The sequence below is a fragment of the Varroa destructor genome, unplaced genomic scaffold, assembly GCF_002443255.2.
Source record: "Varroa destructor unplaced genomic scaffold, Vdes_3.0 BEIS01000006.1, whole genome shotgun sequence".
NCBI classification, from domain to species: Eukaryota; Metazoa; Arthropoda; class Arachnida; order Mesostigmata; family Varroidae; genus Varroa; species Varroa destructor.
The window spans coordinates 3170650-3195689 of record NW_019211459.1 but is presented as its reverse complement, the minus strand read 5'-3'; the positions used below and the strand labels follow the sequence as shown (position 1 = coordinate 3195689).

At 41.4% G+C, this 25040-nt stretch overlaps 2 protein-coding genes and 1 long non-coding RNA gene across 6 annotated transcripts in view; 1 reads left to right on the top strand and 2 right to left on the bottom strand.

Moving 5' to 3' along the window:
• kcc (solute carrier family 12 member kcc) overlaps positions 1 to 22695 on the bottom strand; it is a 275661-nt gene extending 252966 nt beyond the window's left edge. For 3 of the 4 annotated variants that reach the window (XM_022812851.2, XM_022812852.2, XM_022812853.2), the window contains exon 1: positions 19221 to 22695. In XM_022812851.2, coding sequence (XP_022668586.1) covers positions 19221 to 19245 — 25 coding nt within the window. In that variant the 5' untranslated portion in view covers positions 19246 to 22695. Of the gene's footprint in view, positions 1 to 19210 lie in introns of all 4 variants that reach the window. The other variant, XM_022812856.2, reaches the window with a different exon arrangement.
• LOC147754752 (uncharacterized) lies at positions 3427 to 4653 on the top strand. Its single transcript, XM_086992697.1, has 2 exons — positions 3427 to 3661; positions 4379 to 4653. Exons 1-2 carry the CDS (start codon positions 3634 to 3636, stop codon positions 4651 to 4653), a joined length of 303 nt encoding a protein of 100 aa, XP_086848823.1. The 5' UTR covers positions 3427 to 3633.
• LOC147754751 (uncharacterized) lies at positions 4210 to 7078 on the bottom strand. Its single transcript, XR_015330079.1, has 3 exons — positions 6876 to 7078; positions 5945 to 6067; positions 4210 to 4673 (listed from the first exon to the last, which is right to left on the bottom strand). It is a non-coding gene; the product is annotated as an uncharacterized LOC147754751 (long non-coding RNA).
• Positions 22696 to 25040: the final 2345 nt, after the last annotated feature.

Here is a 25040-nt window from a genome sequence, read left to right as displayed (position 1 = left end):
CTGGTCCGACAGACCACGCTTTCGCTTGTTTGTCGACCACATTCTTAGTCATAAATTGTTACGAAAGGTGCAACAATTGCTTTTAATCAACAAACATTTCAACAAATAATAAATAGTACAGGTCCTGATTCCTATAGGATCTACCCAGGTACGCGACGCCGACAAAAATCCGCAAGGAAAGCTAATATTAGACTAACCACAAATAAAAGATTATATTGATATTCGATGCCTACTATCCATGCACGACCTTGGTTTCTGCCAAGATATGGCCGACTGACTCCGATTGATTCTTTCCTTTCGCCGGAAATATTACCTATTACAAAGATCAGAAGTCAAGTCTGCAAGAATATAAGTCACAGGTTCTAGAGAAAGCAGAGAATTCTATATTAAAAATAGGTGCCTCCTTCCTGCCTTCGACAGGAAAATAAAAGCCTTTGCTGCTCTCTCAGATGAAAATACAAAACGATGAAGACGAAACGAGACAGGCGCTACAAGGTTTATGAACGCAGGGCTGAAAGCTACAATCAACGCAGCTGAAGGGATGCGCAGGACTCGACAACAGGAACGACATGACACACCTCTTGAATATTCCATGTCGTTTGGCATGGAGCAGTTAGTAGATAGGTTCGCGAATTCCGTCACAGGGACTACGGGGCAATGGCTGCAACATTCGTGACGGGGGTGGGCTAGATTGGGCACCCTTTGTCGCAATCCGATTTCCGTTAGTCTGAAAACGGATGAGTCTTTCCGTCACCGAGAAACGCCGTGGAACTTTGATCAAAGCATTCCTACCTAGGAAGGCTCGCACTTCCACTCTAACATGTAAGAAAGCGAACCGTAAAAGCGGCACCGTAAGCTACGCTATTCGAGCCACCGTCAAGTTTCGATTATAAGGCAGAAAGTTAATATCAGGAAGTGACCTTTTCTGAAGTATTTGGTTATGACTATTTGGCTATATTTCAAGCGGAACGTGTGAAAAGTGTTGAAATTTTACTGTATCAAAGTTAATAACAGTGGGATGAACGTGCAATTAAATTATATGAATAATTATTAATTGCTATCCACCCGAGGGGACTGTGCTCACAAGAAATGATTTTATAAAAACTAGTTGCAGCTAGTCTTTAATATATGACATATGTTACATATTCCCCTTTGTTTTAAACTATCGGCTGTTCCACGGATTATACGTGCCATTGCTTGACATTTAGGACTATAATACCTATTACGTATATTCCGTTTGGTCTATTATAGTACGATTTAACTTCCCGTTACTAAAAATTTTCTTGGCTCTACTATTTTTTCAAATGCATCTTAACTAGAACATTGAAAATAGTTTTCCTCTGTTGTATGCGTACACATACAACTGTTCTTGACAAATCGGTCGCTCAAAAAGTAAGCAATAATTATCATTGATAGGCTCAACCTGCCATTTCAATTCGGCGCGATCTGTAGCGCAACGATAGTACGAAGCCGTATTTTTCCACATGCTGTGTAAAGCAGACCACTGACTCTTTTAACGTCAGCATCAAACTGAGTGTTTTTAAATTAACCGCCAGAGTTGTTTATGTACGCAAATATCGAGTCTACATTTGCCCCCGCAGAATAAGCCATTGGCTATTACTGAGGCAAGCTGGTAAGGCCTTTTTGTGGGCCTTGTTATCAGGGAAGTCGCAACGCCGCTTCTTTTCATCGTCGGCACGACGACATTGACACTGCACGATGGTATCAGGAGGTGGTAGAGCATCTTAAATTATGTTTTTTTTTTAAATATTTGAATATTTTTTTTACGGAACATTATGCCTACACATGCAACTAAACAGATTGTTTCGTAGGCTGTAATTTTTATTTGATTTTTAAACTGTTTTTTTGCCTAGTAAAACCCAATATGTAGAGACAAAGAAATGCTGTAGTTTTCTAGCAGCGGGGAGCCTCTTAAGTGATAAATTGGATTCCAGGCCAACGGGAATATGGGCACTATACACCATCGTTATCTCAGGCAACGGCATCTATAATTCGTGAAACAACGAAAACTCTAAAACCATGTAATACGTCTTTTCAAGATAAGTTGTAAATCGAGTTGTTATAAAATCAGTCCTTATGAGCATAACACTTTCGGGTGAGTAGCGATATTTACGATCATCGAATTATTCATGTAACTTAATTATATCTTGTCGACACATACACAACGAAATTTCAGCACTTTTTACTTGTTCCGCAAAAAAACACTCGGTATAATTTTCTAGCAAGGCCTTCTGAAAAAATAAAATTTGCCTTTGACTTTTTGCTTTATCATTGAAACTCCATTGGTAGCTTGGCAATAGCTCAAGAGGCTTAGCTTCCTAAACACCTTTTTACGATTTGCTTGCTTGCATATCAGCACCGCACGCCCGAACATTCCTATGTAGAAATTTCATCATCGAAGTTTCCCACTATTCCATGAGGCAAAAAATGCCCAATCTAGCTTTACGCCGTCACAGATATTGCAGCCATTACCACGTGTGGCAGACACTGTCGCAGCATCCGAGAGCGTACCCACTAGCCACTCCATTTCGAACGGCACTGGGCCTTCAGGAGATTTCCTGCGTCGTTTTTGCTCTCTGTTCCTGTGCAGCCCTTCAGCTTCACCGATTGGCGCGTTCAACAGCCTGTCTTGTTTCGTCTTTATCGTTTTGTATCTTCATCTGTGTGGAAGGCAAGAAGGAGAAACCTATTCTAAATCCAGGCTTTCTGCGTCCTCTAGAACCTCTAGTCTAACTTCGGACAAACCTGACTTCTGCTGCCTGTTATGGGTGCTGTCACTCGGAACCAATCGACAATAATTTGGCAAGAAAGAAATTCGTACAAAGGTAATAGGCATCAGATAGCAATGGAACCCTTTGCTTGTGTTGCGGTTGACCTCAGCTTTCAGCGCAGACTTTTTGGTTGGGATCGCGGAACCATTTGGGACCCCATCCTGTATAAAGATCAAGATGGGTCCAAAAACGTTGAATGTTATCGACAGCCATCCGAAACTAGACTCCTTAAAACCAGCAACAGATTACGAAGAAATAATAGAAGGCAGATAAGTAACCGTAACATGAAAATGTTTTAAGCTTTAACCCAAGCGCAAATGGCGGTGTCTCAGGCAAGCAGAAACACATAACGGCACAGCTACATGTGTCCTGTGGTGTGAACTAGCAATGGCGCGAATCGACTTCAAAAGCCATTGACGACGTGTTCGCTGAAGAGACGATCGTAACCATGCTTTGCATCTACTGTATTTGTCGCTAATACAAGTGGAAACAGGCCTCAATTATAAGTAAACCGACAATATAGTCCTTTGGGTGTGGCTGTGTGAGTAAGCGGAGTTTGACCTACATGATGTCTAACGCAAATATGGCTTTGATTTCAAGAAAACCTGACCAGGGTAGGGCGTGTGGAGGACTAATGGGCTTGTTGATAAAATCATCAATAGCGTCATCGCCTATTATACCGTGAGCCAAGATACCCGTTTTCGGAGAGAAACGAACCCTCTTTCGTTTAGGTTGAGAGAACTCGTGAGAGAATAAGCTTGTAAGGTTGTGCTTCGAAGCGAGTCCTAGTATTTGTCGAGACCACGAACCGCATCAGTGACAATTTACAGGATGTTCATGAATGTCATGCACCTATAACTCTAACAAACGTAAGTATTTTAAACTTTGTAACCAAAAGCTTTTGGTCTATACCCTATGCCCGCACATCGGCCTCTTTGGCGAAGAGGCATACATATGTGAGATGTGAAACTTGTCAAAAAATCAAAGGAAAAGAAAATACATCTATCGACATTTAATCCAATCAACATAGCCCTGCCTATATATTATTTGCATCTACTTCTCTGTTAGAAATTCAGATATATTGCAAGGCTTTTAGCATTTATGTACTATCAAAAAATTAAAAAATCAATAATTCATATAACGGCACGTTTAGAAAACATGTTGCTAAAGACGAGAATTCGATGAGCCTAGATAGATAATCACAACGAACAACGCTTGTTAGAAAAACGTTCCATATATTTAACTGACGTTAAAATCAAGCGGGTTCAGTGCTAAATACGCTGGTGATTATTTATTTCGACCGCGAAAGTAAGCACCATAGCTGCCGTAGACTATCTGCTTATCTACCAAAAAGCAGGAATATAGTATACAAGCTACGTGCCTGCGTCCAATGTGAACGGATTGATTTAGAACGGCCTTCAAAAGATTCCGATGTATCAGGGATCTGATTTGTATGAATAGCCTGCTTCTTGCTCTAGGAAGTGAGTAGAACGGTTCTTAAAATAATGGTGTTATTTTTAGCATGAGAGTCTATTTCATGATTATGACTGCTACACAATAACTATCATAAACGACTTGCCTCTCAGGTGGTGAGACTTCGGTGTACTTTGTCGAAATGCGCTGTTTTTCATTGAAGGTTGCTGAAGGCATTGAATATACAGCCTTCTCTCAGCTAGATTATAGTGAATTACCGTGGGGAGACTGTGCCTTTTCGGGCCACAACGCTTTTGGTGGCAGCTGGGCAAATTATAAAACTGTGGCTATGGATACTGCGCGAGTTTGGACAAAACAGTCGGGCGCCGAACCAGGGAAGACCTGTCCTTGGCAAGATGAGGCCACGGCAGGTGAACGAGGAAGCTAAGAGCTGTCTGATGAACTCGGCTGCGATCGGAAAAGGTGCAAACAATAGGGAAATTGAGAAATCTCCCACTATGAGTAACGATGGTCAACAAACAAAAACGAAGTGGCAAAGAAGGCAATGCAATGCCACGCTACGTTACTAAAGCTGTCAATTTCGTCGAAGTGATAGAATTACGAGATAGAAGATAAATACGGTCGATGGGAACATCTAAATGTGGGTAATCTAAGTAATCTAACTGAAATTGAACATTGGGTCACTAAGGTAAATGGAAAAGGCGAATATTCTACGGGAACAACACACGAGGAAGCATCAAAAGGAGACTGGTTCCCAGGTATTAAACAAGTGATCAGAATAGAACGTGCTGCAGAGTAGATGGCTTTAGTGATAGGATCGCGGATAGCATAGTAACGGCAGGGGCTTTTTGGATTCGGTTAATGCCACCACGTGAAGAAGCATGAAGACCCTGTTCCATGGATTGAACAAGTTATCCGCAAGGAAGATAGGCAATGTTACACATGTGGAAGTTAATACGAAAGAAGGAGAAGCTAATGGATCTGAAGTTATTGTTCAAGCGTCGCAGAGGAAACGACGTGCTAAAATTTTGAAAACGTCTTGAACCCGCGGCTTGAGATGGCGGGTCATTATGGCGTGCATATGACGAGGTACTTATAATTTGTCAACGCTGATCCGGTTTTCGGATTCGACCGTAACTAAGCAAGTGTTGAATTTGGAGCTTGGTGTCATATCCATCCTTAGAGTGGCTTGCGTTTCAATTGCGCCTGAAGACCCCCAAAAACTTCTAAAGTGGAAACATGTCTCCTTCTATTGACCAGCCAACACGGAGAGCTAGCAATAATAGTGATTCCATTTCAGGTTATCTAGATGAAGCGCAATCGAATCAATGTTGCCATTACCCTATTCAATGCATAGGGTTGCTAGACACTGCCGGTAATCCTCTCCGATGGCTATGAAAGTTATTTCGAAGGCATGGGGCACCTGGAGGACGAATCAAAGAGGTCAGCTGTTTATGAAATTGATGATTACTAATGACTCTGCAGCCTTCAATAGGACAGGGATACACCTATCTTTCAGTGAAGCGAGCGAAAAATTTACGTATACGTAACAGTTTGCTACTCCACATTTACTATCAGGAAAAGCATACAAAAAACGCTTGTGATCTGCAAAATCATCTGGCAAGGAGTTGCGTGGAAGCGGAAAAGCTCTGAATTCATGCTAATAGGCCTGCTAGGCCGAAATAAATATACGTTTTCCGATGAAACGAGGAGATCACCTGGCTCGATAGGAAATGTGCCGGGAGATGCCGAGACATAAAGCAAGCAAAGGTGCGGAGAGATTGTCACGAATACCAGCTCGTTGCTTTAGTGGCTGACTCAGCAGAAGATCCGACGCAGCTCTGAAACGTGCGTTTAAGAAAGGTAAGGAGACAGTTTACACTGTTTCAAAAGTCATTCAACAAAGATCCACGGAATCACTTGCACAAGATGACTAGTGAAAATATTTAGCATGAAAGTAAACCCACTCTTTTGAACCTAAGAACAAAGGAAATTATAGGAGAACTATTTTTTAGTTACCAAGCTTATAACAGATAAAGATTTGTTTGGCATTTTGGTTGTGTCTGTATATGAAGCAATGGTAGCAGGTGAAAGAATCGAACGAGACAATGCGATGAGTTCTGGCGGCATTCTGATTACGATTATAAAACTTCTTTATAGGAAAGGAATTTACCCTGTCAGTGGCTGAAGTTGCCACGAGCGTCTTTAGAAAAGGTAATTTTTCCAAAGCTTGAAAAAGAACGGAAGTGGTACTGGTTATGGAAAAAGAAAAGCTCCTACAGACCTATCTGTCTTCTGCGGACTCTGGCTAAACGAATGGACTTCATCGTCGAGAAGCGAATCCAAGACTTTGCTGAGGAACGCAATCCTAATGCCACCTTGCCAGTGTGATTTTTGAAGGCACCACTCGGTTTTAACGGCAATAAATCATATAATTGTAAAGGCGTGGGCCGTAAAAGCAAATAAAGACTCTGGATTTGTTTTTTGGTCTTCTTTTAAACGTCAACAACGCTTTGAATAAATTCGGAAGGACACTAGGTTGAAATCGCTGACATGAAGAAAGGAGCAGCTCAAAAACTAGTGCTCAGAGCGAACAACAAGAAGACGTACGTCTTAGTCTTAGGCCAGCTATTATGAAATCTTACTTACCACATAGTTTAGTTCCAAAGACTTCAAGTGTACGTAATCCAGATGTAGACATAATTTCATATGCTGTTACGCACGCCTATCATCGTAAAAGCACACGGACCAAAACTACTTGAAACGCCAACAGCGAAGTGTTGACGAAAGTTTATAAATGGATGACAGATAACGGCGGCCTTAGGTACAGTTTTACGGCTTTCTAAAACGGTAAGAAAATTAAAATGATAAACATTTAGATATTAGAATAAAAGGCTCGACAGATGGTACCAAGGTGACGACTGAGGTGATGGAGGAACTAGCCAAGATAATTCAAATATGCACTGGGCAAGGGGAGGCAAGTGGAGCGTACTCCGCATTGTCATACGTACGAAGGCTCTCATTCTAGCAGGAACGGTACTTTATGGTGTCGAGGTTGATGAAGGTTATGGGAGGATTCTACTTGCAGCCTAAGTGAACTGAGAGATGTAATAATATTAGTGTTCGCTCAGCGTGGCAAGCAAAGTGTGGGAAGGTGCGGCGCGAAAAATTGAAGGTCGCGGTCAGGAACATCATTTTGATAATTACTGAGTAAATAACAAGGCCTGGAATACGATGCAGTTTCACAGTGGCTTGTGCAGAATAAACGCGCACAGTATAACAGTGATATCGAAGGTGATGGCAAACACATTCTGGTGGGCTTCACTACGCTAAGTTCGCGGCTTGGACGGCTAAATTAAGGCTCGCAGAAGCGACAAACGCCTGTCTTCGCAGCTTTTCTCGCTACATCTTCAAGATGGTTGAACAATCGAAGCGAAAGCAGCAACCGGCCACAAATGTATCAGAGGGAAAAAGGTTGCGCCAATTAACCAGCCTATTACAGGTCGCCCTGCAGGACCCGATATGAGTGTACCTGATTGGCAGCAAGGTCGGAACACGAACGAACGTTACACAGCCGGCCGGTGAAAAAAAGGAATAGGACAGTAATCCCTTCGACGAAGCAGGAATCTTCTAAAGGTATGGACTAGGATGCCACTAATGAATTCGCAAACTCACTAGCCCTCCCCGTACTTGAACCGCTCCGAACGAAGTCCTGGGAAAAAACAAAGGATTCTGGTATGCATAATGTGTCAGCCCTCACCTTCCTGGAAAGTAGGCGTTGATTCTCTATACCACGCAAAGATCTGACACCGGCATGTTCATCTTATATTAGGGCAAATTCTACATCATCTCATCGGTTTTGTTCTCTGGTATGGATTATTATTATCAGTTAATAGACATGTTTACTCATGGTGGGACGTACGGCACGCCAATTCCATTTTAAATCCATTCATAATATTCGACAACTAACATATAAGTTGAACTAGCGGCATCCTTAAGCGAATGAACTATCGTATGGCTATCGTAATCCATGCCGGTTATGATTTCGCGCATATAGATAAATTAACAGACAACTTTAGGTGAAACTGTTCCAGTTTCTATACAATTTGGTGCGTATAGTGATCTCTCTAACTTTCTATACGTTTACAACGCAATCGTTATCTTATTCGAATAACATAGCGGGTGCGTTTTTGGGCGTGGTTTTCGTGATGCAAATTAATCACAAGAAAAGGCAATGGGGAAATAAGTTGTGGGTAACCCATAGTAACGTAGTTAGGTAAGTAACTTCTGAAGATACACATGGTGTTCCAAAACTATTTAGCTGGACAGTATATCGTAAGCGTGAGTGGTGCGGATAATCAGCTTGTGAGGGGCGTCTGATGCGGGGAGTACTTACTGTGTGGAGCAGAAGAACGTTTGCATCGTGACTGTGAGAAATAGCAGATACTATAAAAATTTTAAATGTTTGTTTTTACGCGTCATTTTATCGTGTAGCATGATCATGAAAGAAATAGGAATTTTAAAATGTCGGTTCCTGCTGTTGTGAAAATTTCACATTAGAAAATTTCTTTTGTTTCTCATGCTGTGATCCCATTTCATATCAAATAAAACTCAGCTATCGAATTTACCCAATATATGGCCATAAAATTATTTCTTTGTGTCTATGTGCAAGTTCAAATACGTTACCGACTAAGCTACCAGAGGGACTATATAGGACACCTTACAACACATTAAGCCGCTCACTGCTTCGAGAAACAATGAACCTGGTAACAGGACTAATGTTATCGTGAGAATCTATGACATGATTATCTTTTACCCTAATTAGAATGCATACCAGTAGAAAATAAGGAAAATTCACGATAATGTACTAATGGGCGTATATATTGATTTTCGATGGATCGGCTGTGTTATAACCATGAATACAACACAGAAGTCATGAAGGAGCTTAAGGTCATGGTCTGTGCATACCACGAGTATAAATGAAGATGAGGTGCCTGAAAAAGCGTAGATGGCCTTGACTTCACACTTATCGTGCCCTTCGTTTAAAAAAAGGCAGAAAAATTTCTAGTAAATCGAGTGAACAGACGCTATATATATATATATATATATATATATATCAGAGAAACTATTAAAAAGTAGTTCCCCTTATATTTGAAAACTACTTAAAGCCTGATGACTTTGTTAAAGCTATTTCATTCTATTCATTCTAGTTGTTTTATGTTGCGTACGGCCTCAAAATCATTTTTATAATGCGCAAATATGTTCATGCAGCAAGTAACGTTTGTGCTGTTGCCATTCTTCCACCTTTCTATTGCCAGGCCCGGTTCTAGGCGTGAGCCTTCGACACTTTCATTCATTAAGGGTCCTTCATTCCACACCACTGCACGTCCCAATGGTATCAGTGCTTTCTGACAACTATAAACGTTCTAGAAAAGGATGAAAAATCACACTTCGACGCTAATATTTGTGTATGTTAGCTATCACGCGCCTTATTGTCACCAAATAACAGTTTAAAGTGTCCTTTTGAGTGCGTTGCTATAGGTAACCAATAAGCTGCTATGTTGCACGAAAATAGCTACCAGAAATTAACGGACAGGAAAATAAGGAATTAAGTAACATAACGCATTTTTCTTAATAATTGTTTGGATGGTTGGTATACCATTTCGTAGGTCTATTAGAGAAACCCGAGATAGGTTCAAGCAAGCTTACTCTGGTTAATAGGAGCAAGTTTTGGATGCTATACCTAAAAGAGATGATTCCGTAGATTTCCCGTAGAGAATGTAACGTAGAGTACCGAACACAAGAACAATGGCATGCAGCCAACATGAGATGTTCCTTTGAACAAAAAGCTTTAAGAACACCCCATTGACTATCACTTGGCTCATTGACCGTGCCAGTAAAATAGGCGTGAACACTCCATTCATAAAAAACGCCTTTTACTACAGGATATTTAATACAACAGGCACGCGAAGGTCATTGACTGCACGAACATTAATTATATCGTTTTTTTTTTAAAAAATTTTTTTAGTTTTTTTTGTAACATTGTGTGTGCTAAGAAGGAACCTGTTTTATATTTTTAGGATAGCTGAGATAAAATAGAAAAACGCACTAATGATTCCTTGTGAACTGGTTGTATTTTTAGCTTTTCACAGTAACAGGAAGACTGGTGGGACCGTTCCTCTGTTAACGCCGACACAACTAGTGGGCAATCTAATTATCATAAACGAAATACTAATGCATTCAGGACTTCTCGAATAGATAATGATGGAGAGCCGTTAAAAAAATAGCCACAGTTTTAAAAAAACACGAAATATCTATAAACACTTTCGGTAAAATGTTTGCTTCTTCTCCGCTTGTTGTGAGCAAAGCAGGCTTCAGTTTATTTACCCACACGTTTATCTAAATGGAAATATTATATGGATAATTGCAGTTTGTACAACAACTCGGACACTTTAAATACGCTGAACCTTCGATAACCTACAAGAAATGTCAAGCATTGTTCTCTCCGAATTCTTTCTTTCTGTGCGTTTACAGCAACGACCTAATTTGTCTAGTGTGCCCGTGCAGCAACAGGGGCACTGCTAACTATAGACTATCTAGATGGCAATGGGCGTACCAATATATCAATGACAAGACCGCCCATTTAATCCCACTGACTCTCTTTTCCACTTGCCAGTTTCCATAGCATTTCACCTCATTTTCCAGGAGAGGCGGCAGCAGTATTATACTCCCGCAAGGCGTCTCCTATTTTTTTTACGACTGACCAGCCATCCATTAACTATTCCACCCACCGTTCGTCCGTCCGTCCATCTTGCCGTATGCCTTCCTTCCTGCCTTCCGTTGACCCCTCCGTTTGTTGGTCTTTCTGTCCCCATGCAAAAAAGAAATCAGTATTTTGGCCCAGTAACTTAACCATAAATACTCATTTTTCCCCCTTGACTCAGACGCAAAACGACTCATTACGGCCGACATGACAGGGTGATATAGTGGCCGCTATAATAGCGCTATTTATACCCCTCGATAATCTTACGCCGCAACCTCTTTATCGGCCGCGTATCAACGAGAACCGGCGGACTCGCCGGCAGGCCCTAACGGGATCAGTGCCAAGTAAGATCGAAATGTGCTAGCATTATTGACTAATAAGCCACACGGAAACGATGTCTTCATGACGTGCTACGTTGTATACGAGTATCATTGGTCTACGAGCCAGTGTATATGAGTCTACCAATACCAATAATTTTTGACCCTGACCATTTTGGTTCTTATCAAGAAGAATAATTAATAGCCTAGACTGTGAGCTTCTGTGTTCGTCGACAGCAGAATACCGTCAGCTCTATCTATAAAGTCAGATAACTAAATACTTTATGCTTCTCTGAGCGATCAGGAATGACGTGCCTTTCATTTTTGGCTAAGGACGAGCTATGAGTTAATAGGAATGCAAACAGGACTAGGAAACCGGGGCCGTCAACCTTAACCGGGACAACTGAAACATCGGAATTGTTTATAGTAATTACTGCTTCAATATAGCGAATATCTGCTAGTTCACTGTTCCTATAACAGAAGACATCACGAATATCACTATGGAATGACGTCATTCTATTATCACTTTTCTATTATATATTATTATTCTAAATCTACCCCTATTTTAGTCATCAGTATTATATTTAACTCGTACATCACAGTCAAGCGGTACAAATGTATTATAGCTCATTTAACTCTTTATTGCTCTGGCATTAACCGGAAACGGCACCAGTTATTAAGCCAGGATCTAATAATACTTATCTAGTAAAACTTTGTTTTTCTACTTTCTCTAGTTGCTAGCGTCTTATCATGGACTAGCGTTACATATGTACTGAGACCTTATTCAACGACGAGTATATAACGTGATACACGGCATAATTGGCCTGTCAGCCACGAGTCGCATATGTCTTTCGCAGATACATTGATATAATCGTCAGCCTACAACACGTTGATTTTACGATTGGAATCGCTCGTTTCTACGGATTTCGCCTTTAAGCCTAAAAGGACATGGTCACAGTATCGTTCTTTTATAATCGTTTAGACGTTTAGTCTAAAAAAACACCTTCGTTGTCTCCGTATCGTCGCAATTGGATATCGATCTACAATACGAGTGTTCCAGCCTCGAAAACCATAGAAAATTGTTCGCTTGTCTCTTGTATTCAGAGTACTTTCGTGCCATTTCAATTGGCAGTACAGTATAGCAATTATGTGAACGCGTTAAAGGTCTGCACAGACGCTTTAAGCCAAAGTTCTCAATTACGCTTTACGGCATATGTTTGTATTTGCTTTGTCCTTAGAGTAGCATTAGCAGGACGTTTATGTGATGAATTTAGGCTAGGTCCACAGTTTACTGCATCCATTATAGCAGTGCCGCTTATTCAGACTGTAGCATGTGAAGTGAGTATTTTTTGGGAGGGACAGAAGAAATGCAATGCTATAGAGGTAACGAGCTTAAGTCCGCCGGCATATCTGTCGATAACGATCTACGGTAGGCCCGTGCCGACCCAGGAAAGCGATTATTATACTGCCCAGATACAGCTGTACGTGTTGTTTATAGTTCGCCACGTAGTATCGTGCAACTATAAGCAGTGACCTCCGATCGTCATGGCGCTGAGTAAATATGAGCTTACGAAATAAACCGACAAGGGCTGAATCTTACTTCACAATCGTATTGAAGGCTTTTGTGTACCTGAAGCCGCAGAAGGCAATACCATATTGCAGCTAATTGCAGATGTTAATGTATGTAACTTAAATCTACTTGAAAAGTAGATTTAGGAGAAAAGTTACATACATGTGTATGTATGTATATATATATATATATATATATATATATATATATATATATACGTTACACACAAAACGCATTTCATGCAATTTCTAGATTTACAGAAATGGTACATACTGCACACCTAATACAAAATAGAGGCACAACTTCATTACTATTACGTGGTCATCGTTGTTGAAGTATCCTTTCTTCGAACACATATGCAAGTCCACTGGACCGAGTTATACAGATTCATTCATAATAGAGGGGCCACTATACTCTGCAATCACACTCAGATCAGATATGTCTAGACGAAAGTAATAAATATAGAACGTTGTGGGATATTACACGCAGCTTTGATTCCTGGCTTTGTTTCCCCTTCGCATGTTATGTTATTGCTAACATCGTGCACATAACTATGGCGGCGGGCTACGGGTTTTCAAGCTTCAGTAGTATAAGGATTCGTCTCTGGCTGTACTGAGGAACTGTGCCGTCAGCCGTTAAGCTCTACAGCATTGCTCTTGGAGCATAGTGAAAATATTAATAAAGACAAACGTGTAAAATTGAAATAAGTTTCAGCATAAAAAAGCGTGTCGCTTTTTTCACCCTTGAACTAGGTCTATTAGTGGATCGTGGTTAACGACTCAAGCAAATTGAGTATGAATGCAAACTGAATGTTCTCCTCGAGAAAAATTGATAATATTTATTATACACACACTTCAATTGTAATCATTTTGTGAGTTGTTTTCTCTCCGGTGTTTTGTCTAGGAAGATATGACCGATCTCTACCTTTAGCCCACAGTATAACGGTAGGCCAAGTAACACCGAGCAACATAATTTATAGACCGAAACTAAGCAAGATAATATGTGCAGGTGGTAGTAGACGTATCTAGAGATAAGCGGATGCAAATTTAGTTCTTCAAATTACCTTGCATGGACTGTTTGTTCGTACAGCCTCTGAATGTGAGACCGTGTAGCCAAGCTCGTAAAGTAAGATAAGCATCGAGTACCCAACGTGTTCACGTATTATACACCCTGCACTTCTAACACTCCGCAATGCGTACTATGACAATAAAGGAATGACTCTTTACTCCGTATAGGCCAATGTTAGCTGCTCCTACCGAAGGAGGAAGGCAAGACGGTCGAGAAGAAGAACAACTTGATATTTGATGAAAGTACTCACTATAATGCAACCGTTTTTCTGCACTAAAGTGCAGTTGAATGATCCTGGAAAGAACAGGGAAAGAGCCAAATTTAAAATGGGTACGTGTATGTTTTAGCCTTTTCTTTATGTTTCTTGTCCTTCGTTCTGCAAGAAACCGGCCTGCCTGAACTGAGTGTACTTTGTGTGCAAATCCAGCAGCATTGGCCCACATTTTCTTCCCACGCTGAGTAGGCTCGCTTAATGGGGGCACACGAGCGGAGCTAAGATTCGGCTGAATCGTCGAGCGAAAAGAAACATTTCTTTAGGGCGTAAAATATAAATAACAATTTTTAACACGGCAGTTATCCATCGGAGTTTTTGGTAATTAGGTAGGGTAGAATAACTTCATATATGCGATAACTGGTTTCTTTTGTCTGTTTTTTCAATCTGGATTATATGTTTGATGGTTTTTTTAATACATGTATCAAATACCTAAAATTCAAACCAGAGCCCCATTTGACTCCGCTGTGGAAGCTCCACCTGGTCAGGCCGATTCAATAAATGATTTAGCCAAAAGCCCCTGAATAGATGTAAAACGCAAGAGATGCAACCTGGAGAGTTCAGTTTGCACTACAGATTAAAAACAACCCCAATTAATAGTAGTCGTCGTCGTCGTCGTCGTCATCTCAGAGGCCGCTTGCTTAACTTGATACGTCTCGTGTAATTTTGAATGATGGCGCTACGTGTTATCGGTCACGTTATGAGCACACTGTTTCAGATTATGGATTGTTTTCGACGTTAGTTCATGCACTTCATTTTGCTAGAGGTCAAGCGGGATTGCATTCAGTGCCCTGACTTCAGTTTACAGAAAGGTCTGTAACATATCACGGCAGAACTCGTCACTGACTGTTACCGCTCTTCCATCCATATTTTCGAAGGATTAAAGTCCAATAACATTTTCGCGCCATAAGCCGTACCACATAATACCTTTTTATGAGAAGAGTCGCCGGTCAATGCTCACCCTTGGAGCTTCTTCGAATCCCAAATACAGGTATTTTATTTATTCACCCAGCCACTCAGTAAGTGACAATGAGTTTCATCGGAGCAGAAGACGCGATCAGCGAATGAACTACACCTATGATCGTCCTGGATCCGTAATTGTTGACCTGACTGTACCCGACAAGGGCTTGGTTGCAGCTTTTGCTTTAAAATAGACAAATGTTTGGTTTACATAATTCATCGGGGATAAGGTATGTATTGAATACATATTTACCTAACAGGCCTTGCTTTAGTATCGATAAGGCAGGTTTGGTTAAACGAACTTTATTTATAGCTTCTTTTTTTAATTGCAAACGATTGCAAATGCCCCAGCAATGAGCAGACTGTAAGATTTCTCTGTATGCGCTGCTTGATCAAACCACTCACACCAGTTCAAGACATCCCGTATTAATGACCTCCCACTTGTAAGGGACCTTTAATGAGGTAATCGCAATTAATACACCGTTATATATGCTGCGTGAGTACTTTTTTAAATTAGTTTTTTAACTTTATTAGTTTGTATTAGGCTTGCCATTATCTCAACGTGAATACTGCTCGAATGTAAAGAACGGCTACACAAATCACATTAAATTAATGTATACGGATTAACCGGTGAATGCCAAAAGCTAAAAACACAAATCCCTTATAATCCGAAATCTTGAATGTTCAGGTCGGCGCCCTAGAAAAATCGGTACGTCTGAGAGCAACAGGCAGATCAGTGCGATCACTCTAGCTTATAGAATTTCGTTTGATGAACAGTAACAGCAGATATTTAGTCCAGGCCGGCTGATGTCGTCATAGTCGTCCTACTGTAATACTTTACGATTCCGAGAGTTTTACTGAAAGTGTCTGAGTCACCCTAGAGTGTATTTTATATTATTATAGACCTTTCGTCCTCATGGCAGCTATCTGATCGTGTTCTAAGGATTAACGTTACGCATGTTTGGTGCTCGTTTAGCTTTGTATAATAAAAGTCGTTTACAGAGGCCCACCTATGCGCGCTAGTGCTTAAAGCATCGGCGGTGGCCATATGGGTGAACACATATGGGCGATATTTCCAGATGCTTTGCCAAACAGCAACTGTTGTTTAGTTGCTGCAAAAAGTTCGCCGGTACGAAATCACTTATAAAACGCAAATAAACGGGTCGCCTATTAAACTGCTGTTACACAGTCGGCTGTGAGTTATGCGATATGGCTTGCAAGAACACCTCCGTAACTAGTCTAGTGACAAATAATAAAAATTCAACAGTCAACTAGGTGATCACAAAATTTCAGCAGCACGTACTATCCTTAAGGGTCAGCACGTAGGTAACTGGAAATCATAATAGGACCAAGCTTAACTTTAATTAAAATTAAAAAAAAAAAGTCGTAGGAAGTTTCGGGCAGATTCGCCTACTAACAAACTGAATTGATAACATTCGAAAAGACGAAAGTGTCAGCCAAATCTAATAAAGAGCTGCCGAAGATTTTTCAGAATTCTATCCAGTCGTAGATCTGGCACTAGAGAGCCAAACTTCCATCATATTTAAGAACTTTGAGAATGAAAAATCCCGGCAATTTACTTACAAAATTATTCGGGCTGAAAAAAAAAACAATTTTTCGAATGGTACTTGCAGAAAGATAATCGGAATAGAGGATTTTCAAGGAGGACTGTGTAAAGCGATGAAACTATATTCAAGACAAATGGCATGATTAAGGGACATGACTGAACTTACTGGGCTAGTATATAAAGCTACATGTTACGCCGGGACACCACGTAAATTGACCAGGGATTACAGTTCGGCCCATTTCAAGAAAACGATCAACGAACCGTTCTTGCCAAATTATTTGAAATCTGTCCTAGTCCGTATTCAGAAGCGCTTCGATGAAGATACTTCCAGCAGGATAGGGCTCCTGCACGCTTCTAAAGGCCACAACTGAGCCAGAATGCATAAGGACAGGAAATGAGCTTAGGGATCAATTGCTCACCTTATTTAGTGTGCGGTGCATTGAAGAAAACGGTGATGGCTTCTAACGCTTCCGATCATGTATTTTATGCAAACTCTTTCGCAATTTATGTGCTACACATGCTATATATTTAGATAGCTATCTGAGTCAAATCGGCCCCGCGGACTCAAGACTCATTTTTAGAAAGTTTTCAATTTTCTCCTGAGAAAGGCTTAATTCGTTATTTCGTGCGACTCCCTTGACAAGCGTTGACAAGTGGTGAAACGTTACAAATAAATCGTTTTTTCGAGCTTAAAAAAAAGCACAATGAATACGATCCAGAAAGAAAAATGACGATTCTTATCGTGGTCTATGATCAATCAGTGTAGTAATGCTTGTTTATAGGTGGCCAGTTTCGTTGCCTTGTAAAGGGGCGTAATGCTAATTTAACGCTTTCGTACAATAATAGATGAAATCATCCCGGCAAATACCATTCATTTTCTATGGCTGAATAAATGCTTTCTTTGGCAAGTAGTTTTTCTCTCTTACCGAGTATAATACTCGTTCGGAAACATTTTATCTTGCGCAACAGTTTTTGCCGCTTTGCTAAACAAATTTGTGTAATTCGTCTATGTTTATCTGCACAGTAATGAGTGTCAAATGGGCGCATTTGCCGGCCAATTAATAACCCTTTGGTTTTTCCGATTTACTAATAATAAACGAACGAATGAATGAAAAATGACGTGTATCAATTATAAACTAATTGACGCCATATGATCTAGCGCAATTGACAGTCACTCCGCGAACACTTTTCTATATACGAATGGGTCATGCCAATTTGGCTAATTTACGAAATGGTTGGTGAAGCAATGGCTAATATGGATGATCAAATGATGGGTTGACTACCCCTTTCTTCAAGCGGTAGGACTGTTTGAAATTAACAGGAATAACTACGAAAAGTTATAAATTAGGCAACTAGGCTAGAGGTTGATTTTACATTTACAAGCTAAGTATAATTTATATGTGCTGCAATAGCGATTTCGAACTTGAACTCTGCTATTTCCTCAGGCAGCTGAATACATGCAGTACGTTGATTAATGTAGCACGCCGACATGATAACGGCAGTAGGACTATTGTAACGTTTTAACGGAAGAGCGCAATGAATGTTGCTAATAGATTCACGGTCATGAAAAGACCCATAGCTAATGGGATAGCTAACGGGTTGGTCTTGCAGAATTTTAACCCGCTAGCTGTAAAGGTACAGGTCTTCGACCCAACCATAATTTACAATAGACCAGATATAAGGCGAATCAAATTCATTTATATTAGAACAGGCTAATGAAACTGGTTAAGTAGTAATTATGACAAATCAGAATCATGGAATATATGTATATATATATATATATATATCACTTAATTCTTTTGCTCACCCCATGAGGAAGGTGGTTTACGCATAAATGCGACAATCCAATCACTTGTTATCCGTACCAACGTTATATAATACCTGTATACCCATAATTTAAAATATTGTATAGCTTGAATAAACTACAAGTTATTGGCGCTACGGTTTATGAACAAAACTTTTCCGACGTTGTTAATGACATCGTGCTTCGAAGCTCATAGAAAGTTCTCTCTTCCAACAAAGTTATATAGGCATGCAAGTGGCCAGCCAGCGCCGCTGTGATTCCTACCTTCCCGAAGCAAGATACTGTAACTGAAAGTCTAAACGTTGTTGGTATGTGGTCACTGTCAGGACACACCCGCTGGAAACTTTATTGAGCTGCTGTAAGTTTCCAGCGGGCTGGACTAAACTTCCTGGCGGTACCTCACTTTGAACTAGAAATACTTAGCAGGATTGTTGATAAATGTTCTTTCTATAAGGAAAATTTGTTCAAATATTAAACGAATCAATCCATTATGTACATAAATAATGTCATTTTCCTGCTCTGTCAGATACACTGGGTCACATGATAACGCAAAATTAAATTTCACCCTATTACTTGACATGTGATAGGGCTTAGAAAAGCTGCCATAGATCCCTCCTTATTACAGCTGGTTCATGTCCATTGTTCATGCTTAATCTTAGCTGACCTAAAATTACCAGTAGTTCCGAGACGAAGGCGCATCCATCTATGGTGGCGATAATCTTCTTTTTTCTGCTAATCGAAGCATTCCATTACCGTACACAAAAACATAGATACATTAATGTCAATGGCTTTCTGTAACTAATATCATGTGGCTTGCTTCCCCCTTAGATTCTTTTTTCCTATTGACTGAGTCTTCGTGCCACACTTCTTGGTGAAGCTTTCAGCGGACGGCAATATTAACAGCAATCCTCAAAGTGGTACTCCTGTTCGGTTCGGACACAAGATTTCATCCACATGCTGGGATTACACTGATTGCACGGCTGGATGATTTCAGATAGATTTCAGTGAATGCACACAGTTTGAAGTAGGCCTATCACAGTGTCCTTAAGTAGAGCGAAAGCAAATATTAAATGAGTGACAGCTGTCCCTTGGCCTGCCTTCAGCTCTATGCTAGTGTACTATCGCTTCTTTGCTGTTTCTCTCTTCTTTGCGCAGGCCCGATATCAGTTTTACAACGAAAGACACAAGTTGTAGGCGTTGCGCTGACCTAGTAGCAAGCCGGCTGTATGCATTATTGTCAATGGGTCCTAGATCTCCCAGATGGGTTTGCGATGTCCTCGTGATAGTGTACTGATAACGTGTTTTCTAGTGAACTGACGAGCTTTTAAATGGTCTAGGTTCAACACTGGGCGAGGACACAACGCTTCATGCTGGTGATTAGCCGCCTAAAATTATGCTAAACGACAGTACCGGACATGAAACTTTTACACGAACGTAGAAATTTCCAAACTTTTCTGATCAGCTATGCTGTCATTGCTGCGACTCTTCGTAACGACCGCTCTGGTAGTGGCTAGCATTCGGAAGGACTACATCCTCGAAAACGGGGCGACCTTTTTTGGGCGAGTTAGAAACGCCTGTGTCCTAATAATTCATGTACCCTGGTTTCCGCAAATGTAATATAGAAAGGAGGCTTGAACATAAAATATTGTATTTCTGTATTTTGCGCCCCAGTAGCCTGCTCCGGTTGCTCTAGGTCGTGATGTGTCCACTCATGAGTAGCACGACAGAGTAGATCAGTGACCGCCTATGCCATGATGAACTATAGCAATGCAGATCGTAGAATGTACACCATTTCCTTGTAGACTGATTCTGCTAGTTACAACTCATCATATGGGATGTATATAGCAATAACGCTTCGTGCATGAGTATGCTAGTATCATAAAAACAACCTGGGGTCTACGGATTATCTACGATCCATAAGATACCACGGTTCGTATGGAATTTCGTAGGTACCATAGCTGTGAGCTGTCAGTGATGTGTGCGTGTGTAAAGATGGCTTGCTTTAGACATGTGCAACATGTCCCCACAGAGATATTCTTTATGAAGCACACACACATATGTAGCCCGACATCTCGATCCGCGAATCAGCTAAACAAACTTTCTCACTATCCGATTACAACAGTAACGCATGTCTATCCGCTTGCTTGCCGTTTTACGTTTATTTCTCACTCGCAAATATCGTCTTATACTTTCTTCATGTATGAACATACAGGATATGACCGACATTGAATGATCGATAAAGACATGTCTGGTACTAGCTTCACTTTCCACTGAATTACGTAACGATGAAGAACATCGGCGTTTCTAATATCAGCAGTGAGAGCATCCGGCGAACTTAAACCCAGCGACGATGGTAAAAGCCGTACGACTACGATTTGTTATCCTATTATACTATTGACAAACAGGCACACACTCACACGTAATTCACGAGATAGCCACAACACGATTTAACTAAAAACAAGCCTCGAAAGTTCACAAAGCCGCTCGATAAATCGATCTCGTTAACAGACGGGACTGTCGCCCACCGAGTATTTACTTGTCTGCCGAGCTGGCCGGCTGTTTCAGCTCGTTGTTAGAGCGCCGCCGGTGTCTAGCTCGTCCGTCTGTGATAGCTGATATTGGAGGAGATAGAAAGAACGGCCTCAGTCACCCTCCAGCCTCTAGACTGCTGCTGTCTGAACACGTGGAATGTAGCGGCGTGGATGCATGATGAATGCGTTAATAATGGCCGCAGCAGCAGCAACTAGTAGAGGTCGGTCCGTCAGTCGACCCGCACTCTGTGTGAATGTCTCATGCTGTAATAATAGAAATAATAAAAAGTACTTGCGGCATCAGGGCCCAGACATAGCGTTCGGTTAGTTTGACTGCAGCAGGTGAACGTGTCGCACGGTGAACTTCCGCAAGTGTACTCTACACGGCGCGAGCTCAGAAGCAATGACTTCGCATAGAACTTCGACAGTATTTGGGGAATAAGCAATGAGAAACTAAAACGAAGCCTAAACTCTCGTTGCTGTTAGAGCGTGACGGACACGTCTCTATGAGTGTATAGCTGTTGAAATACGTTGTGTTTTCCTGATATGCTCAGTGTCAAATTTAGCGTTTATAGCGTAGCGATATTCACACCGAACCGAGAAACGTTCCACTATACAATGGCGGTCACGAAAACAATTCGTCATAGGCTTTGTCACGCATGCATCCGGCGATCCAGTTCAGCTGACTGTTGCCACAGAAAGACTCACTTGGGCAGAAGAAACTTTCTAGATTTGTTTTGATGGCCGTAATGATTGATGGATCCAAAAGACCTTTACACCGTATCCTATACTTCCTGCCAGCCAGGGCTGCGAAAGCCCAGTACGTCAGAGACGATAGGAGGGCCAGCAAGGCTTTTCTTCTACTTACCTTGCGTATCAATCACTTCATTCAAACAGCCTTCTCTTTTGCATCAAAAAGCAAGCACTTCGAAGCCAGGATAGATCATCTATCCGTATAAAGCCCATACGCATGTAACTTCTCTTTCTGCATGTCAAGCGGAACGATTCAACTAACTGTTAACAATATTACTTCTCCGTTATAGCAATCGAAGCCCGTAAAAGGGCATCATCATCATCATCATCGAAAGGCCCTCTCGTCATCTTACACAGTATTTCGTTGGTGATGAAGTAGCGCGTCGTAATCCTGGTTTTATTATTACTTTTGGGTCCGACTAGCCAGCTAGCCAGTCGTGTAAGCGACGACCTTGTGTAAGAATCGTAACGATGAGCTACTATAAATTTAAATCCGTTAGTAAAAGAATCAATCGATGTTTTCAAATATCTTGCTGCTCAAGGGTGCTAGTGTACCACTTCAAGATTATAAATAAATGCGGTTTGATACATGATAAGTATCTTCCATACCATCTCGATGTCACGAGGCGCGGCCTAATTCCGTTTTCCTGATCGCTCAACTGTGTCCCACGCATACAATCAAACCCACTAGGTTCTACGGGTACCCTGAAGTACCGAAGCTGCTACTTTTTTTTTTGTTTTTGTCAGATGTAGCTGATGTTAAGTATTCCCGTTGGTTCAACATTAATAGGCCCACGCACTCTTAGGCTCTTGATACCTCATCGGCCTTGGCCAGTTTTCTTCATCTTGGTGTAACGGAGCAAGCAGTGACTGACGCAATTGCAGGTAATATTGTCTTGTTCCACAAATTTATGCACTAAAACGACAGTCCACGCTTCAGAAACGCTAGTCCTCTCCGCAGCGACACTTCCTAGCAGACTGACTGCCCGCCGGTGTTCGAACTCCGCCGAGTGGTTACTTCGTTGTGTTCGAACAGCCGAAACCTGCCCTCCCCTTCAACTATCCGAGGGTTACACCCTTTCCCTAGCGGTGCGAAGCGCGCCATGCTTCTGTCCTGTCTTGCGTACCCACAGCCTGTCACCCGCGGTCCGTACAAGCCAGCAGTAGCCAGTGAGAGAGTTCATGCTAGCTGGCGCCTCGTCGATTCGTTGCGTTAGTTTGTAGGTCCTTGTGCTAATTCTGTCATACAACGTCACACGCTCTCGGTAAGTAAAAATAAAACTGAACGTTACATCAAATAAGTCACTATGCGTAGAAAGTCTATTCTGCCATCACTCACCTGCAAAATTTAGCCATTCTATCGCTCCTTTATTTTCTAGCGAGTTCGATGAGGATTTTTTCTGTTCTACAATCTGTTGTTGGACCAATGATACTTCTAGAGTCTGTCCATCCTTCGGTCCTCCTCCTCCTGTTCGCTTTTCCTTCTTCACCCCAACCCCCTCAACATATAAGCCCCCTGGTCGTCTCCTTTCTCTCGACTCAACCAAGCTCAGCAATCCGCGTTGCCTACCGCCAGCAGATGAATCAGGCGGCAGTAAACGCGGATGGACGCAACCGCTAGCAGGTCGGGCTCTGCCGGCTCATAGTCGTGGCGGCTTATGGGGCGGCAGCGGCCCATTAGTCCATCCGTCGTTCAGACTGCTTCTCGTCAAAAGTGTGGGTCGAATAGAAGCTCTTTCTCTCTATCCCCACCTGCACCGTCCGTACAAACACGCCTATGACTCGATGTTCTTTCGCACTCTGTCTGTTCCTTCCTATACCATCGTCATCATTCGTTATCGATGAGCCTTCGAAGCCTCAGGATGAGAAAAAGCACAGTCAAAAACGACAGCAGTCGGCGCGACAGTAGGTATGTCTTAAGTAGCAGGCAAGGAGCAGAATACCAGCCGAGAATGGATGTAGAGAAGAGACAAGACAGAGGTCGCCTGGCTACGTCGTTGTAAAAAGCATACGTACGTGATTTATCTAGCTTTGCTGTATGAAGGCGTGAGGCAAAAGGCAAATGCGGGCTTTTTTCTGCCCCTGTATTGTCTTGTCTAGCCCGTAAAGTTTGATGAGAACGACGTTAATAGGTCGCAGCGCGACAAACTTGCTCTAATATGTCTTGTTTTTCTATCTGCCATTTTCGCCTTATATGCACATGTGGACCAGAAAAGCAAACCCACCACCAAAATCATTACAATCGCATGCCCACATGCAGCATACACGTATAGTAGGCATATCAGTATGCTGGACACATTTGTTACCGGTAGATTTCTTATGTCTCAATAACTTAGTTCACGACATCGGAAGGCTTTATAATGAACTAACCTAGCCAGTTTCCTCCGTATGTAAAGTATCAAAGAAATCAGGATGATTGGCCTGCTCAGTAGTAAAGAGTCCGATCTCAGAGGAGCAACTGTAATAGTTTAGGGCATATTATTCTCTAACTACACAATATACTTTGTGTGCGAATTTTGTAGACAAAGGTGCGGGGCCTACAATACGTATGTGCATTATACCGTTATTTTTCAATTGTATATTGAAGTAAATTCTCGAAGTTAAATTATGAGCCATTTGCCTTAAGGATGTTTTCAAAACCTAAAACGAAGTGATCTTTTCTAATGGAAAAAAAAACAAAAATGGCTAAAGTCCCTCGAATCACTGAAAATAATTGGTCATATTTATGGTCAAAATGGTACAGATTTGTTCAGTCATTTAAAACATATTATATGTAATGTTTGCAGCAGCTGCTCAGTCGAAGGTGCATAATAAAAAAAAATTAAAGCAGAGAGGCGTATGGTTTTTTTTAAGCGGAACGATACGCAGTAGAATCTCTCGTACGTACTGAAGTTCTGCAATGCGACATATAATATTGAGTCCTCCAGTGTGAACGGCTGGGGGAAAAATTGGCTTGTAGCTGCCAAAAGGCCAGTTGTGCCATCAACCTTAGCGTTAGAAAATCAATGAAACGATCATTTTCTTGGCGTTCATACAGTTGATTGCTGGTTAGCCGAACCTTTGTCACTAGACCTTAAAGCCTCTGTTTCAGGTCCTTGATCTACTGCGCATGTTGAGATCGTTGTGAAGGAAAGAGCATATATTTAAAGTGATTATGATTTGGATAGTAGAACCATCTTCTGGCACAAGTCACCCAAGACAGTAAACGCT